The sequence below is a fragment of the Cebus imitator genome, unplaced genomic scaffold, assembly GCF_001604975.1.
Source record: "Cebus imitator isolate Cc_AM_T3 unplaced genomic scaffold, Cebus_imitator-1.0 Scaffold36, whole genome shotgun sequence".
Classification (NCBI taxonomy): domain Eukaryota; kingdom Metazoa; phylum Chordata; class Mammalia; order Primates; family Cebidae; genus Cebus; species Cebus imitator.
Window position 1 is genome coordinate 1,716,879 of NW_016107351.1, and position 16,642 is coordinate 1,733,520.

A 16,642-nucleotide genomic window follows, 5' to 3' on the forward strand; every position below is an offset into this window, starting at 1 on the left:
TGCTGGGATTACAGGCTTGAGCCACCGCGCCCGGCCTAATTTTTTGTAGTTTTAGTAGAGACGGGGTTTCACCATGTTGACCAGGATGGTCTCGATCTCTTGACCTCGTGATCCACTCGCCTCGGCCTCCCAAAGTGCTGGGATTACAGGCGTGAGCCACCGAGCCCGGCTCGATTTTAATTTTAAAAAGAAGAATTCACAATACAATCAAGGAAAACTGCCTGTGGAAGCTGGTGGCAGTGCTGCTTTGGCCTCTGTGACGTCTGGAGCCTCTGGAGTGCCTGCCGTGGTCTTGCCCTCTCCCACTGCACCAAGGTGGGTCTGTGTGTTCCACAAAACAGGCCAGGAGATAAAGATACTGGGTGTGCCAGCACACCCAGCTGATTTTTGTATTTTTAGTAGAGACAGGGTTTCACCATGTTGGCCAGCTGCTCCCAATCTCCTGACCTCAAGTGATACGCCCACCTCGGCCTCACAAAGTGCTGGGATTACAGGCGTGAGCCAATCCTCCCGGCCCCAGCCTGTTTTTTAAAATCTCCATTTTCTTGTTTAGTCATGAGGAAACAGTCTGAGGAGTGTGAGCCCAGGGGTTGGCTGGCCCAGGGCTGCTGGGGATTTTGTATCTTTACGTCTCTCCCAGGCCCCCAGCTCTTGCCCTGGGCCCCTGAGCCTCCAGCAGGCACCAGGCCTGCTTGGGCGTGAGAAGCTGAGTCTGGACCCCTTGTAGCTGAGCGGGCTTTTCTCCCTGCTCCACACTGCTGGGAAGCGGAAGCTACTGTGTTTGGGTGGTCAAGCTCTTGATAGCACTGACCTGATCACTATGTGATGCGCTCACAGCATCCATTTCTGGTGTTTAGGGAACACCTGTGAATTGCCAGGCCCTGGGATTCACCGAGAATGGAGTGGGACTCCCTGTATCGGGAAGGCTGCCTCAACAGGGGAGGTGGGCCGCCACAGCGGAAGGCCGAGAAGCTTGGAGTGCTGTGGAGGGCCGAGTCCTGGGGGGAGAGAAGGTGTTGATGGACAGAGCGGCTCTGGGAATGTCTAGAGGAGATTGTTCAGACAGAAGCCGCAGCCTGTTCCCAGCACAGAGAGTGACAAGCAGGGTCGCCTCCTGGGGCAGAGGTGGGAAAGGCCCCTGGAGGCTGAATCTCTGGTTGGAAGTGAGATGGGGGCTCCTGAAAGGTGCTGAAGGGAGAGGGCTGTGCGCAGGCTGTGAGACGATCCCTCTGGCTGCTGGGCTGGGAGCTAGAATAGGAGACGAGGGTAAAAGGCAGACATGGCCATGCAGTAGTAAGGCGGCTGAATGGCGGTGTGAACAAAAGGAGAGGCAGGCGGACTCCAGGGTCTTCAGGCCGGGTTGGAAGGCCGGAGATCTGAGGTGAGCATGTTGCTCAGGAGAGGACGTGGCACAGATGGTGTTGGGGTGGTGGTCAAGGCCTGGTGAGAAGCCGGTGGCCCATCCTGGAGGGGATGGCTGAGGAGAACCTCTCCTTGGGGGAAGAAAGGTGGAGAGCTCACCAGGGGACAGGAGCTGGGGAGGAGGGGCAGGAGCACAGCTCCCTGGGAGGCAGGCAGGAAAGGAGCTCCTGATGAGTCGAGAGAAGGCTTTGCCTGAGCAGCTCAGGGATGCCAGGAGCGTTGATGAGCCTGGCTGAGTAGAGGGCGAGCGCCTGCTGAGAGTGAGCTCACATCAGCAAGCTGCATGGCTCTTTCAGGGAGTTTCTCTGCAAGGGAAAGAACAAAGGACAGTCACCAATGTGTTAATCGGGATTGAGTAGTATTCTTGTTTGGGTTTTTATTAACCTGAAGGAAATACTGGCAAGGGTGTGTACTGCTTCTTGGTGTCCAACAGAGGAGCTAATTGGCACACAGAGGGGAACGATCTGTGTGTTGGGGACAGCTTTGGGGCATCTGGAGACAGGTCAATGCAATGACAATGGGAGGCAGAGGTGGGCAGAGCTGGCAGGAGGGATGGGATGCAGAAGGTTTGATGGTCAGCTTGCTCATGGGAAGCCACAGGGTCAGCGGAAGGGAGGCCGGAGTGGAGACCACCTTTTAGACCAATAACTTGTGAAGGGGGTGTTGTCTAGGCAGGAGGGAAAGGTTGGCAGCAGGAGAGGTAGGGTCTCAAATCTAAAGAGCCGTGTGCATCAGACAGCTCAAAGTTTATTTTTGAGACGGTCTTGCTGTGTCATCCAGGCTGGAGTGCAGTGGTGCGATCTCAGCTCACTGCAACCTCTGCCTCCCAGGTTCAAGCAGTTCTCCTGCCGTGGCCTCCCAAGTAGCTGGGATTATAGGCGCCCACCACCACCATGCCCAGCTAATTTTTTTTTTTTTTAGTATAGAGGGGTTTCTCCATGTTGGCCAGGCTGGTCTCAAACTCTTGACCTTAAGTGATCCATCCACCTTGCTTCCCAAAGTGCTAGAATTTCAGGTGTGAGCCACCACGCTAAACTAATTAACGTGTGTGCAGTCTATGCTGCGTGCACCTGTGGCCCCAGCTACTCAGGAGGCTGAAGCACGAGGACTGCTTGAACCCAGGCATTTGAGGCTGCAGTGAGCTTTAATTGCACCACTACACTCCAACCTGGGCAACAAAGTGAGACCCTGTCTGTAAATAAATAAATCCGGAACATTTTAAGTATGAAATCAAATGTATATTTATTATGAAAAAATTAGATATTGAAGGCCAGATGCGGTGGCTCATGCCTGTAATCCCAGCATTTTGGGAGGCTGAGGCAGGTAGATCATGAGGTCAGGAGTTTGAGACCGGCCTAACCAACATGGGGAAACCCCGTCTCTACTAAAAATACAAAAATTAGCCTAGTGTGGTGTCATGTGCCTGTAATCCCAACTACTCAGGAGGCTGAGGCAGGAGAATGGCTTGAACCTTTGAGGTGAAGGTTGCAGTGAGCCAAAATTGCACTCCAGCCTGGGCGACAGAATGAGACTCTGCCTCAGGGGAAAAAAAACAATTAGATATTGTAGATTGATAAGAAAATGGACGCCCCCACGTACCACCCTTTGTGAAAGGGTTTGGCTTTGTGTCCCCACCCAAACCTCATCTTGACTTGTAATCCCCATAACACCCACGTGTCAAGGAGAGGCAAGGTGAAGATAACTGAATCATGGGGGTGGTTTCCCCCATTCCTGTTCTCTTGATAGTGAGTGCGTTCTCACAAGATTTGTGGGATTTACAAGGGACCCTTTTCCCTTTGCACAGCACTTCTTCTGTCGCCTCGCAAAGAGGCTGCCTTGCTTCTCCTTTGCCTTCTGCCATGAGAGTAAGTTTCCTGTGGCCTCCCCAGCCATGCTATGAGTCAATTAAACCTCTTTCCTTTATAAGTTACCCAGTCTGGGGTAGTTTGTTACAGCACTGAGGAAACAGACCAGTACGCTTCGCCTGTGCGTCCGGGTGCCCTCTGTGTGTATAGCGTCTCTAATGCTATCACCACCTGGGGCTGCAGTCCGCCCTGTCCACCCCGTTCACACTGTGTGTCTGTTGAGCACTTCCTGTGGGTCAGGTGTTAGACCTAGGGCCTGGGGCACCATGGTGAGCAGATCCCTCGTGGTCCCTCCCCTTACAGATTCTGTGGAGGTGTCCTGTTGGGGAGGAGGGCATGCCCAGGTGGCCGTTCACAGTGCTGAGACGAGTGTGTGAGAGGAAGCCAGGTGGAGTGGGATCTGCTGAGGCCATGTATCTGGAGAGCACAACATGCACCCTAGCTGGAGTGGCTTGTGGCAGACAGCGGGAGGCCATGGAAAGTGGCTTCTGGAATGTTCCTATTGCAGGTGGCAGGAGGGGTGGTCTGGAGGCAGGAAGATTTTGCAACAATCCAGGCATTGGATGCCAGTCGCCTGAGTCAGGGGAAGGCAGCAAGGTTAGAGGAGTGAGTGGGGCTGAAATCCAGGTAGAAGAGGCAGTGGACAAGTGTTGCCAGCCGGGTGAGGTGGGCAGGGGAGGTCCTGCTGTAGAAGACCCATCCTGGACTGCAGTGTGGTGAGCAGTTTGGAGTTGGGGAGCCCAGTGAGATGATGATGTTGGTAATCCAGGCCATGTGTCAGTTCCCTGTGGCCTTGGAGACAGGGATGGTGTGCTGGGAATGAGAGCTTCGGAGGCCTGGCACGGGCGCAGAGAGGAGAACAGGCTCAAGCCAGGTTCCTGGCTTGGAGGAGCAGGGTTGGCACTGGTGCCAGAGTAGAACCGTGGGTCTGTGTGAGAGGATAGTGAGTCCAGGTGCCAGCATGTGGAGTTGCCAGTACTCAGGTCTGGAAGCTCAGGCAAGAGATATGGGCCAGTAATGCCCTTTTCAGACTCTGTGTAGAAACCCTAAATTAACCCAGAAGTAGATGAGGCAAGCTGTGGTTCAGAGGGACAGGAGAAGAGGGCATTGAGCAACTCCAAGTATCGCTGCTCTCGAGATCAAGGAGAAGGGTCTGGGAGAGGTGGGAGGGTGATGTCCTGGTGCCAAGGGACAGTGCTAAGGCTCCCTGTGGGGAGCCAAGGGGGCATGGAAGCAGCAAGGAGATAGCATTCCTTCAAGGAGCTGGCTGTGGAGGGGCCAGAGGACATCTCTGAGGAATCCACGCCCCTTGCTGCGGCCAGGCGTTGCCTACTCAGCAGGCCATGGGGTTGTTCTGGCATCTGGCGCAGTGAACAGCACTTGGTGGACCCAGTACCTCATTCTTCGTGCATGCTTTAAATTTCTTGGTATGTATTCCCAGAACTAGGATTATGTTGCCGAAGCTTACTGTGTACTTGAAGGTTCTGTGTGTCCTCCCACATTCCCCCCAGGAAGGTGGCGGGTGGACACTTGTGGGTGGTGCTGCAGGCCAGCCTTTCCCCCGCGCCTGTGAAGCTGGCAAGGACGAGGCCGGCCCTGGACCCTGCCCTGTGCTGCTTTGACCACAGGGAGCCTCTTGTGCTATTTCTTTGTGAATTGCCTCTCTGTGTGCTTAGGTATTTGTAAGGTGATTCATCATTTGTGATGTCCTTGTATATTAACCCATTGTCGTATGTTGCAAACACATGCCAGGTTTTCATTCTTTGTCTTTTATACAAAGAAGCTGAAATATTTTCTGACTTCAAAGATACCTTAATCTCTTTTTCTTGCAGTTTTACCTTTGTTATTGTACTTAGGAAGTACAGTTGTCCCTCAGCTGACACGGAGGATTGGTTCCAGGACCTCCGTGTATCAAGTCCACGTGCACTCACGCCCCAACGTGGGCCCTTCCACCTTGCTCATATGTCACGTTAGACCTCCGTACACATGAGTTTCCCATCCCTCGAATACCGTATTTTCAACCTGTGTTTGTTGAAAAAGTCTGCCTATAGGTGGACCTGCTCATTTCAAACCTGCGTTGTGCAGTGGCCAACTGTATGCCTTACCTCAGAGCTATGCATCTACCTACATACTCTTTGTGTGCTTTTGGGGTTTTATTTTACTTTGAGATCCATAATCCATTTATGCATGATATTGGCACATGTAGGAATCTAGCTTTGTGCGTTTCCAGATGTTCGCCTGGCTGAGCTAGTCCTGTTCATTGTAAACCAAAGGATCTGTGTCTCCTCATATCTTATTTCGGGACATCGTCCTCTGTGCAGCTTACCTGCAGTCTACTCCTTTGTTGTTACCAAGCTGCTCTGTTTGCTGTAGCGCCATAATTTGCCTTCGTATTTGTTGGGACGGGACCCAGCAGCTCGCAACTTTTTTAAATAAGCGTTTTCACTCATAGGAGATTGTGTTTGCCTCCAGCATTATTCAGGACAGTTTATCAATTAGTCAAGAGACTGCTATTGAGAGAAGAGATTCTGAATCACTTACCGTATTGTTATTTTTAAATTTCTTATTTGAACCTGAAGTAAGACTGAATCACTTACAGCGTATTCCTAGTCTAGGAGGAAGTTTTGCATCTTCCCTTGCGGTGAGGTGGAGAGCCTTACTCAGTGTGAGGCTGCTATTGGGGTCTGAGCCTCAACTTCAAGGATCCCCAAAGGCAGGAGGGAGGTCTGCATGTGCCCTGGCCCCGAAGCCCCAACATGACTTGGGAGGCGGGGATCCTGTGCACATGGCATGGGGGGCCCAGTGTCTAGCGGTCCTCACCAAGCGCCCTTGTAACTGTCATCTTTGTAACCCTTCCTGTCTTGCCATATGTCAGCAACAGCAGTAGGGCCTGTGACCAGTGTGGCTGTGAGGACCCAGTGGCTCTGTGCACACAGCTGGCCCCTGAGAAGTGCCAGCTGCTGGTTCTATGTGCATCTGACAGGTGCTCTGTCGTTGCACACGGACTGGACTATTTTCTAAGCAGTGGTGCTTTAAGAAACCGAGTGTGTTGGAGACCTTTGCGTTTTCTGAGTTATCCTGTGATGGCTCAGATCCTAGTGTCATTTGTGCCCCATCCTGCCAGTTCTTAGGAGAACACATCTAGGATTTTATTTACCTTTTCTAAAACAGGGTGATGCCATTCAATCAATGGAATTCACTGTTGTCCTGGCACAAAGCCCAAATGCTTTTGTGGTTTTTTGTTTGTTTGTTTTTTTGAGACAGTCTTGTTCTGTCACCCAGGCTGGAGTACAGTAGTGTGATCTCGGCTCACTGCAACCTCTGCCTCCCAGGTTCAAGTGATTCTTGTGCCTCAGCCCCCCTGAGTAGCTGGGATTACAGGTGCGTGCCACCACACCCAGCTAAATTTTGTATTTTTGGTAGAGATGGAGTTTTGCCGTGTTATCCAGGTTGGTCTCAAACTCCTGACCTCAGCCTCCCAAATCGCTAGGATCACAGACGTGAGCCACCGCGCCCGGGCAGCCCACATGCTTATGAACTAGCAAAGACATCTATCCCTGGATTTCTTTTGGTGTCAAGACCTTGTCGCCACTGCTTCCAGAAGTGGCCTGTGGTGAGTGGCGAGGTGTTGGGGGCCCCAAACTCCGACCTCCCAGTGCCTCGCTCCAGGTGGAGATAAAGCTGCTGACACTTTGACGGCTGCCAAACTTAGAATTAAGACATCCTCCTCCCAGCCCATTCCAACTGACATTTGCTAAGGCCCATAAAAAGTAATTGCCTTTTAAACTGGTGTGTAGGCCTAGGGATTGGCTGGCGAAAACATCTGAGTGAAGGCTTGGGGGAGAGATAGACGTTCCCTGTTTTTCCCCCAGGGAGAAAAGGGGGATGTGATACTTTTATTTTCCGGGGGACTGGGAAAGGTACAGTTGGGTAGTTAAGTTTGAAAGAGAATAGCAGGACACAAAAAGAGAGAGGGGCATTTAACAAGAAAAATCCCTAGAGGGGGAGATTAAAGTGAACAGGTGTTGGAAAAATGTTTCTGCATATTAGAGCTTAATTAGATTTGAAGATGAATTCCAGATGGGCTAATTATGTGTGAGTTGTTGCAGGTTATTTCTTGTAGGGGCAAGCGTGTATTTTGGAAATGGTGATTTAGTTTGATTGAATTTGATTTTTGCCTCCTACCAAGTCTCCATTGAGAAACCACCTTTTAGGGCCCCAGGACCCCACGAAGTAGGCCCCACGTCTTTAGTACCCCATCCCAGCCAACAGAGCTCAGAATGGGGAAGCCTGTCCTGACTGTGGCAGCCATTCGTCACATGGAAGGCGGACACAGGATTCTCACCCAAGTTGATGGAAAGTCATTTCAGTGTCCAAGGAAGGCAAACAGCGCAGAGCCGTGTATTTGCAGGAAAGTGGCCTTTGATGGGGCGGGGAGCAATATGTGAACTGGAAATAGAGTCCAGGTTCGTTCCCCTACCTTCCCAGAAAGACTGGTTGCAATGCAAGTATTCATTCATTTTTTCTGGCAGGGTAGAGGCAAGTTCTTGTTGGCAGTTCTCTAACTGTGAGTAGTGAAAAGGCATGAGGGTATGGATCACTGAGACACATTTCAGGCCAGAAATTGAATTAAAATTTTGTTTTGTTATTATTTTTTAAGACTAGTTAAGTACAGTAGTGAGGAGGGGGAAGGAGTAGAACAAGGCGTTGGGTTTGTAGCTGACTGTGAACAATCAACTGAGATAACTCAGCACCTTTGCACCAGCCAGAAAATTTAATTTTCAAGCAAGGAACAGGGCCAAGGGCCAGATGGGGCCTGGGCTTCTCATTAGGATGATGGGCTTGCTTTGACTGCGGAACAGCTTGTGATGATTGTCTCAAAAGACACTGTGGCTCCCTGATGTCCCCAGGAAAGTGTGGTTGTGCTGGGGGTGGCCTCCCATCGCCCTGCACACCTCAGGGAGATTTGCTTGGCAGTCATTTCGGGTCTGAGAGCTCCAATAAACATAAACTTTTATGTAAGGCCCTATAATTGGAAATTATGGATGTATAATTTATGGATGACTTAATGAATGATTTATATAATGTTAAGTGATGATTTAGATAGAAAATATGACCCCCTCTTGCAGAATCTTTAATGAAAAGCTTTGGTTCTTATGAATTTATTCCTGGTGCTCTGTTTGAACTCAGCATGTTTGACATAAATCAGATCTAATTGTCATTTTATGATTAATGAACATATGCTGGCCGTTTTTCCCCATAATTAAACTTTATGTTCTGTGCATCTGACAAAGCAAAACAAGTTGAGACTTTGACAGATTGGTGTGGGGTTCCCATGTCTTCATGTTTGTGTGTGCGCTCATTTGTGCGTGCCTTTGTTTTATTCATGTCCAAGTACTTGGTTTCTGGAAAGTCAGGTTTTCAGAGGTGTGAGAAAGATAATGAGAGTTAGCATTCAGACTGTGAGGCTTCTTGTGCTTTCAGAGGATAGAAGGGGCACGGGTCCAGCCTGAGGGGAGCTCAGGCCCTTCTGCCTGTTGCAGATTATACCTGAGTGCCAGGCGAGTACCGCGGGTGGAGGGGAGGCGTTTGGCGTGCTCTCCCAGTGGAGAGTCCCAGTGCCTGAGAGGCTGGCCGCTTTCTCAGGCTGTGGTTATAATAAGGAACTCCAAGAAATGGGGGAAGATGGTTTCACTGCAAAAATATGCACGTTTCCTTTCTGCTATCCATACACTTCAGTAAGATTTGAAGTAATTTAAAAAGGAAGACGAGTGTGTGAAAGGAAAATCATCACCCTGATTGCCTTTGCTCACCACCGTTCCCCTCTGACTGTTGCAGGATGTAGACAAGTTTGGCAACGAGATCACCCAGCTGGCCCGACCCCTGCCTGTGGAGTATCTGATCATAGACGTAAGTATCCTCCCCCACCTCCCCACCGGCACAGCCTGGGTAGACGGGCCCATCAGGTGCTTTGGAGGTGGGACTGCTGGGTGGTGGCTGCTCACAGGAGGAGGCTGCAATTTAAGGCACCTTCTGCCTCATGCAGGGCCCACCCCAGAACAGGCACCCAGGAAGTGGTTGTCGAATCACTGAGCGTGTGGTGTTGCTAAAATGCTCATGTTTTTTTGTTTTGTTTTTGTTTTTTGAGATGGAGGCTCGCTCTGTAGCCCAGACTGGAGTGCAGTGGCTCGATCTCAGCTCACTGCAACCTCCACCTCTTGGGTCCCAGTTCAAGCAGTTCTCCTACCTCAGCCTCCCAAATAGCTGGGATTACAGGTACAAGCCACCATGCCCAGCTAATTTTTGTATTTTTTAGTAGAGACGGGGTTTCACCATGTTGGCCAGTCTGGTCTTGAACTCCTGACCTCGTGATCCACCCGCCTCGGCCTCCCAAAGTGCTAGGATTACAGGTGTGAGCCACCACGCCCGGCAGTGCTCACAGTTTTAAGGGCTTTTTGTTTTAGTTTCAGGTTTTTATTTCCTTGACATCAACCTGGAGGTTAACTGTCCCCGTACTAAAGTACAAAGGATCAGCGACCCCAGGCCAGACAGCCTCTGGGAGGCAGCAAACCCCGTTGCTTGGGTCTCCAGTCACCAGAGCATGGAGCTTATCCATGCAGGTGCTGCCCTGGCCCAGCACAGCTGCCGCAGCCCACAGTGGATCTCGGCCATGCTGTGCAGGCTGGTCCCCAGGGGACACGCCTATGACTCAGTGTGACTGAGTTGGGGCTCAGCATGGTTTACTGGCTGGAACTCCAGGAGCCACAGAGGTCCCTGGCTCTTCCACATCTTCCCTGCATCTCAGCTCCTTTCTGGAGGCATTTTATGGTCATGGAGACGTGGCTGTGCCATTGGCCATGGGGCAGCGAGGATGGCAGGATGAGCCTTTGCAGCAGCCAGTGCATCACCCCTACCAGAGCTGTCCAAAGCAGACGGGAGGCAGCTCATTTTCTATGCCACTGCCATGCCAGGATCTATTCAGGCTGCATTTGAACTCGGATGGGCATGTAATTCAGGCAGTAAAATATCATTGCATTCAGAGCAGTGGGTCCCCACGAGCCAAGCCCGTTGCTGCTCCATTCCAACTGACAGCTCCCGAGAACATATTTATTACCTAGGCCGTGAAGGCATCTGGTTTTTAGACTACCTAGGGTGTAATTAAGGTGAAAACAGATTGATGGAGCATACACCCAGGAGAAGCCGGCATGATTTAAAACCAGCTTTCTCAGGTCTTCTCCCCCAAGCGGCCTCCCCACCCCTTTCCCTTTCTTTTATAAGGAAGTTAAGTTTTTGCCTTAGTGCAGTTTTTCAGAAGCATTTGCTTGTGGGAGAGCATTCTGCCCCATGGTGCCCAAGCTCCTTGACCCTGTGGAAGTGAGACGTGGGGAGTCCTTGAGAGCAGGTGCCCAGAGAGGTGTGTCACGCTCTGTGCCCAGCCCCAGGCCACAGACACTGGCCTGGGCCCAAGGTTCTGAAAGCTTGGGTGGAGTGGCTTGGCAGGCAGGAAAGGGCACTGACCAGTGTTCCTGGGGTGTCATTGTGGGTTCTGGGGGCATTATATAGCTGATAGATGATGGGTAGGGTAAGAGAAGTGGCTTCAGGGTAAGATGTGAGCTGATTCCCCGCACTGGGACCTCTGGGATGGGCTATGTGGATTTTGGCTCTGTTGCCCTCCAAGGGCCAGTTACAAGGCCAGCAAAACCCCCTCTTGGTCCCACTAGCTCTCTCACCAACACGTGTTCTGGGGGTGCCACCCTCACCATTTCTAGCCCTTCCCAAAGGAGGCGGCCGAGCCGGCCAGGCTTCTGTCTGTGCAGGAGGTCAGCACTTCCCCTGTCTTCAGCTGGTACCCAGCACTGTGCGTACCAACACTGTGTGTGCCAAACCCCGTGCCAGGCACCCAGGAGGCGAGTACTCCAATCGTCTCCGTCTCGAAGAATAATAAAAGTGAGGCCCAGGATCCCTAACTGACGAGGCCATGTAGCTGAAACATGGTACTGTGGCCGAGTCTTCATGCCCCGCCCCGCCACTTGCCCATGGAGGGCCAGCTCAGGCCAGAGATGCTGCCAGCGGCTCAGCTGTCCTTCTAGAGCGGCTGGTGCTGGCACAGCAAATCCCGGGCCCGCCAGCTCTACAGCTCACTGCCTTTGCTGATGCAGAAAACAGACCAGAACCACACTCATTCTTTAGAAGTAGTCCCAGAGGACCCAGAATAGTTCCCCTAAATCTGGAAGAGGTGTGACTCCTGCTGCTGCTGTTGTGTTGCAGAGGAAAGCAGCATCAACCCAAGTCTGGTGCTTCTGTTGGGGGGTGTGTCTGTCACAAAGAGTAAAACCTATATTTCTATTGATTCATGCACATTTACCACTGTCCCTGTACCTTCTATTGATTATATGTTAGGTGTAAAATGCTCTCTGTTGTCATTAAGGCATGTCTGAGCCAGTGAAGGACTTAGCTGGCCTTTGGATAACAGCTCTGAGCTCACTGTTTCTCTAAGGCCTGTTATATTCACCCCTGCCTGGAAAAGCCCACAGCTCCGTGGAGTGGCTCCCAGCATTCAGAAGGGGCTTAGCAAGCTGGCCGGAGGGTGCTTTGTTTCTTGAAAGCTGACTGGCTGATTTTTCATTTGCCTTCCAAACCCAATGACACAAATTTCTCCTGAGCAAAGTCAGCTCCTGAGATGGCCTCCTGGCCTCCTCCATTCCCTTCTCATCACCTGGACAAGGGCCCAAACCAGCCTTTACTTCCTCCATAGCAGAGGGAGAGAATCTGTGTGACTCAAGGGAAGCTGTGCCTTGGGGGGAGTCCCAGTGCCGCTGTTGTCAAGGCTGTGCCCGGACGTGATGTAGTTTGCTTCCAGCATGGCAGAGTTTCAGAGTTTTCATTTAGGGATGACACTAATAGATAATGGTTCCCTTTGATAGAGAGCTTGTAGAGAACTCTCTGAGAATTGCTGGGAGTCAGTCGTTAACTCGGGCTCTGGGAGGTGCTCTGGGCTGGCTGGGAGTTGGCCACACCATCTTCAGCCTAATTCATCATGGGTTTGTGTGTTTCTTCATTAGATTACAACAACTTTCCCCAAGGATCCAGTTTACACTTTTTCTATTTCACAAAATCCATTTCCTATTGAAAACCGGGATGTATTGGGTGAGACACAGGTAAGCTCTTTGTCTTTAGAAACATAATTTAAGGTACCTGCTGATTGCTTACCTAGTGTCAGTATTGTTTTTCCAGAAAACATCAAGCTTTCAAACGCTCCTGATTCATTCTAGTGACAGGCCAGCTAGGGCCTGCTGTGGAGCACTGTTGGTCACGTGGACACCCTCCCTATGGCCGGGTGATGGATGGCCACAAAGGCTAATCCCCTGATAGCCTCAGACTGGCCAGAAGCACATCCTGCGTGGATCTTGTAATTTTCCCAAATGTGTCACTTTGTGTCGTCTGCCAGCAGCCTCGTCACTGTTGGTTTGGCCTGGCCCCTGCCTGGTGACCTGCTGCCTTTCTTGGGCACCTCGAGGCTGTGTGCCCCCTTTCGGCCTGGCCTCAGCTTTCCAACATGTGGTGTTGATCTGCGGCTTAGCGTGGCTCCTGTGTTGGCCTCTGCTCTCACTGGCAGATCGGTTCATCAGGCCAGGTCCAATTTGCTCTCATGCTTCCTGCATACTGTGTAGACAGTCTGTGTACATACGGTTGTTCTGAAATCATGACTTGTTAACAGACATTTCAGAAGGTGGTCAAAGAATGTCTGTAATGAGGCTTTCTTCAGCAGCTGACAAAGCTGCTTCTATGCTTTGGTCCCCTCACTGCCCATCCACCCAGGGAACTTGGGGTGCTTGTAGAGGTGCAGAGCCAGCTTCAAGGGGGGTATACTCTTGAAGCTCTCTGTTTGGTCCTGCTGAAGGTGTCGGTGCTGCATTACGGCTGTCCTGTGCATTCCTCCCTCTCACTGTCCTGCCGCCAGAGATGGAGAATATAGCTCAACAGGAAAAGCCAGAGGCATCTCCCGGCCCACAGCGGGCCCTGGGACCCTCTCACAGCCCACTTTCCACCTGGGGGCCAGGGCGCATTCCATCTGTTTGACTGTGTCTCTGTCTGAGTCAGCTTCCCCCCCCCCTTTTTTTTTTGAGATGGTGTCTCACTCTATCACCCAGGCTGGAGTGCAGTGGTGCAATCTCAGCTCGCTACAACCTCCACCTCCCGAGTTCCAACGATTCTTCTGCATCAGTCTCCCGAGTAGCTGGGATTGTAGGAGGGTTCCACCATGCCGGGCTAAGATTTTTGTATTTTTAGTAGAGATGGTGTTTCACCATGTTTGCCAGGCTGGTCTTAAACTCTTCACCACAAGTGACCTGCCCACCTCCGCCTCCCGAAGTGCTGGGATTACAGTGTTAGCCTCTGCACCTGGCCAGTCTGAGTCAGCTTTACAAGCGTGTCTTCTTGTACACCTGCCTCATCAGGTGGGCTGAGAGCATCTTCTTGGGAGAAGTGGGCAAGAGCTTGCTTTGCGCTGCCTGCTCCTCTTTCTTGGACCCCATCCGTGGCTGCAGAGGGAGAGGGAGAGGCGTCTCTCAGCATTCAGTGTACTGTATTGAGTTGCCTCTTAGTAGGAAATGACTGTTTCGGGGTCTGGCACTGGGGAACTGTATGCAACATTCATGTTTATTCCCTTCTCTCTAGGACTTCCATAGCTTGGCCACCTATTTGTCCCAGAATACCTCATCCGTGTTCTTGGATACCATCTCAGATTTCCACCTCCTGCTGTTCCTGGTCACCAATGAAGTTATGCCTCTGCAGGTACATGCCCGAGTATGGCGTCCGCCTCAGTACTTCGCTCAGGACGGCAGTCCCCCAGCGGGCTTTGCCTGTGAGGAGACACCTGTGTCTTGCTTTCTTTCCTCACAGACCAGAGCGTGTGTGGCTGGGAAACTGGGCCAAAGCTTGGGGTTACGTCCTGTGGGCAGTGTGTAGGCAGCAGCTTTTCACAAGGAGCTTGTTGATAGATGAATTTTTTCACCTTTAGCGTTTTCATTAAGTGTCCACACCTCTGTGAGGAAGTAAGGTTTCATCTGTTAGAACTGAACAGGAAGCAGAAGTGATTTAGCTCTGCCTCTAGCATTGGAGGTAGCACAGTTTAAAAATTCCTATCCTAACAGTTTCAGAGTCACAGCCTCTGCCTTTTACTGATAACCCCCCTCCTCCTGACTCAACTCTGGTTTTATTACCTTGGCCCAGAAGGCTTGGCCAGCTTCCAGACCCCAAGCTCACAGCTGCACAGTTGGCGTTTTTAAGATGCACTGTGGGGGGAAAAGAGGGCGAGTGCTTTGCAGAAGCGGCTGCCCTGGGCAGTGTGGGGGCTGTGGGCAGCAGCCCCCACGTGGTGTCTCGCGTGTGCTGTGTGCACGTGTCCTACTTTGGCATTTTCTTTTCTGCTCAAGCCGACAGGAAATGCCAAAGAGAAAGGAGCACGTTATTTCTGAGCCGCTATGCCTCTTGAGTCAGAACCTTTCCCTGAAGAGACAGAATGCAGAGGTTCCTCCCTCCCAGGGCTTTTCTCTGTCAGGCAGCCTCTAGCTGTTCTTACTAGTTTATTTTGTGTCTGCATTTTGTCTCAAAACCACCCACTCGGATATTTGACATCAGGCACCCTGTGCCTCTTCCTGCTGCCTGTGCCTTCCCCAGTCAGCCCAGGGAACTGCAGCTCCTACTCCCAGGTTCAGCTGTTGCTCATCTGTGTGGACACCAGAGCCACCCTGCCAGTAAACTGCACTGTTTTAGCAGTCCACTGTTGGAAGACATTCTCTGGAGGTGCTGAGAGCCCCTGAAGGCTTTATTTGTTTCTCATATATTAATGTATTATTTATTTTTTATTTTTTGAGGCGGAGTCTCGCCTGTCACCCATACTGGAGTGCATTGGCATGATCTTGGCTTCCTGCAACTTCCATCTCCTGGGTTTAAGCAATTCTTCTGCCTCATCCTCCAAGTAGCTGGGATTACGGGCACCCACCACCATGCTGAGCTAATTTTGTATTTTTAGTAGAGACGGGGTTTCTCCATGTTGGTCAGGCTGGTCTCAAACTCCGGACCTCAGGTGATCCCCTGCCCTGGCCTCCCAAAGTGCTGGGATTACAGGTGTGAGCCACCATGCCTGGCCTTAATGCATTATTTGAATCCCCTGCACTTTGACCCTGGAAGGCCAGGATAGAGAGTGCATTTTTCCAGACATGATGGAGAAGAGAAGGAGGCAGGGGATGAAACGTGGGGTGGGACGCGGCTTACAGCCAGGGCTCCTGCCCCTCTGCCCAGCCTCCGGGACAGAGGCATGATCGCTCATCCTCTGGGCTGTCGAGTGCCGCCAGCTCATGGCAGAGTCACAGATGCCTGCTAGGGGCTTTTGGGAAGGATTGGCAGTTTGCATTTTATAGTGATAGCCTGTAAGATTTTTTAAATTTCCTCAAAAATACATCTTGGTGTTGGGGAAAAAGAAACCTGTTAGAGGAAGCTGCCCGCCTCAGGCACAGTGAGGTGGAGCCTTCCTTTCGGCTTCTTGCAGGACAGCATCAGCTTGCTGCTGGAGGCCGTTCGGACCAGAAACGAGGAGCTCGCCCAGACATGGAAGAGATCTGAGCAGTGGGCCACCATCGAGCAGCTGTGCAGTGAGTACCTCCCACCGCCCTGGCGCCCACTCCACACAGCTCCCCACTGCCTGTCATGCCCTGGATTCTGTACCCCAGCTGCATCCTGGCAGGTGCCGTGGATGATGAGAGGAGTACAGACTCGACCTCCCTGCCGGGCATGTGGCCGTTTCCATTGATGTGACATACATGCTGTCCAGGCCATACCTCTTAGGTACATAGCCCCATAAATTTTATAAATCGTCAGAGACGCTTGACTCCAAACATCCTAGGAGCACTTTGAACATCATTGTCTTAGAGAAACAGAACTTCTCTTTATGGAAGCGCTGGAAGGGGTGCCTTTTGGTGTCCTTGAGACTTTCCCTTTAGTATTGAGTTAAAAACTTCCTTGCTGTAAAGAGGAGAAACCTACAGCATCCATGTTCTTCCCGTGGACACTGCAGAATGGACTGCAGGCATTACGTGTCTCCACGAGCCTCAGTCACCCAGGCCTGAACAGTTCCCACCCTTGGGAACTTTTGCTCTGAGTCCATCCAGCTGAGAACATCAAAGTGCCAGAGAGCTGTTACAGCCTTGGACAAACACTAGAATCCCTCTGTTCACACAGCCTTGAAAATACATAAAAACACGTATATACCATTTTTCTCTCTCTCTTTCCTTTTTTTTTTTTTTTTTTTTTTTTTTTTTTTTTTTTTTTTTTTTTTTTTTTTTTTTTTTTTTTTT

The 16,642-nt window shown here is 51.2% G+C and overlaps 1 protein-coding gene across 2 annotated transcripts in view; it reads left to right on the plus strand.

The window, feature by feature from the left end:
• The window catches only part of NPLOC4 (NPL4 homolog, ubiquitin recognition factor), a 76,636-nt gene that overhangs the window by 52,167 nt on the left and 7,827 nt on the right, over positions 1-16,642 (plus strand). For both annotated transcript variants that reach the window (XM_017524869.2, XM_037737187.1), the window contains 4 exons: positions 9,126-9,197; positions 12,350-12,445; positions 13,965-14,081; positions 15,838-15,940. In XM_017524869.2, coding sequence (XP_017380358.1) covers positions 9,126-9,197; positions 12,350-12,445; positions 13,965-14,081; positions 15,838-15,940 — 388 coding nt within the window. The remainder of the gene's footprint in view (positions 1-9,125; positions 9,198-12,349; positions 12,446-13,964; positions 14,082-15,837; positions 15,941-16,642) is intronic.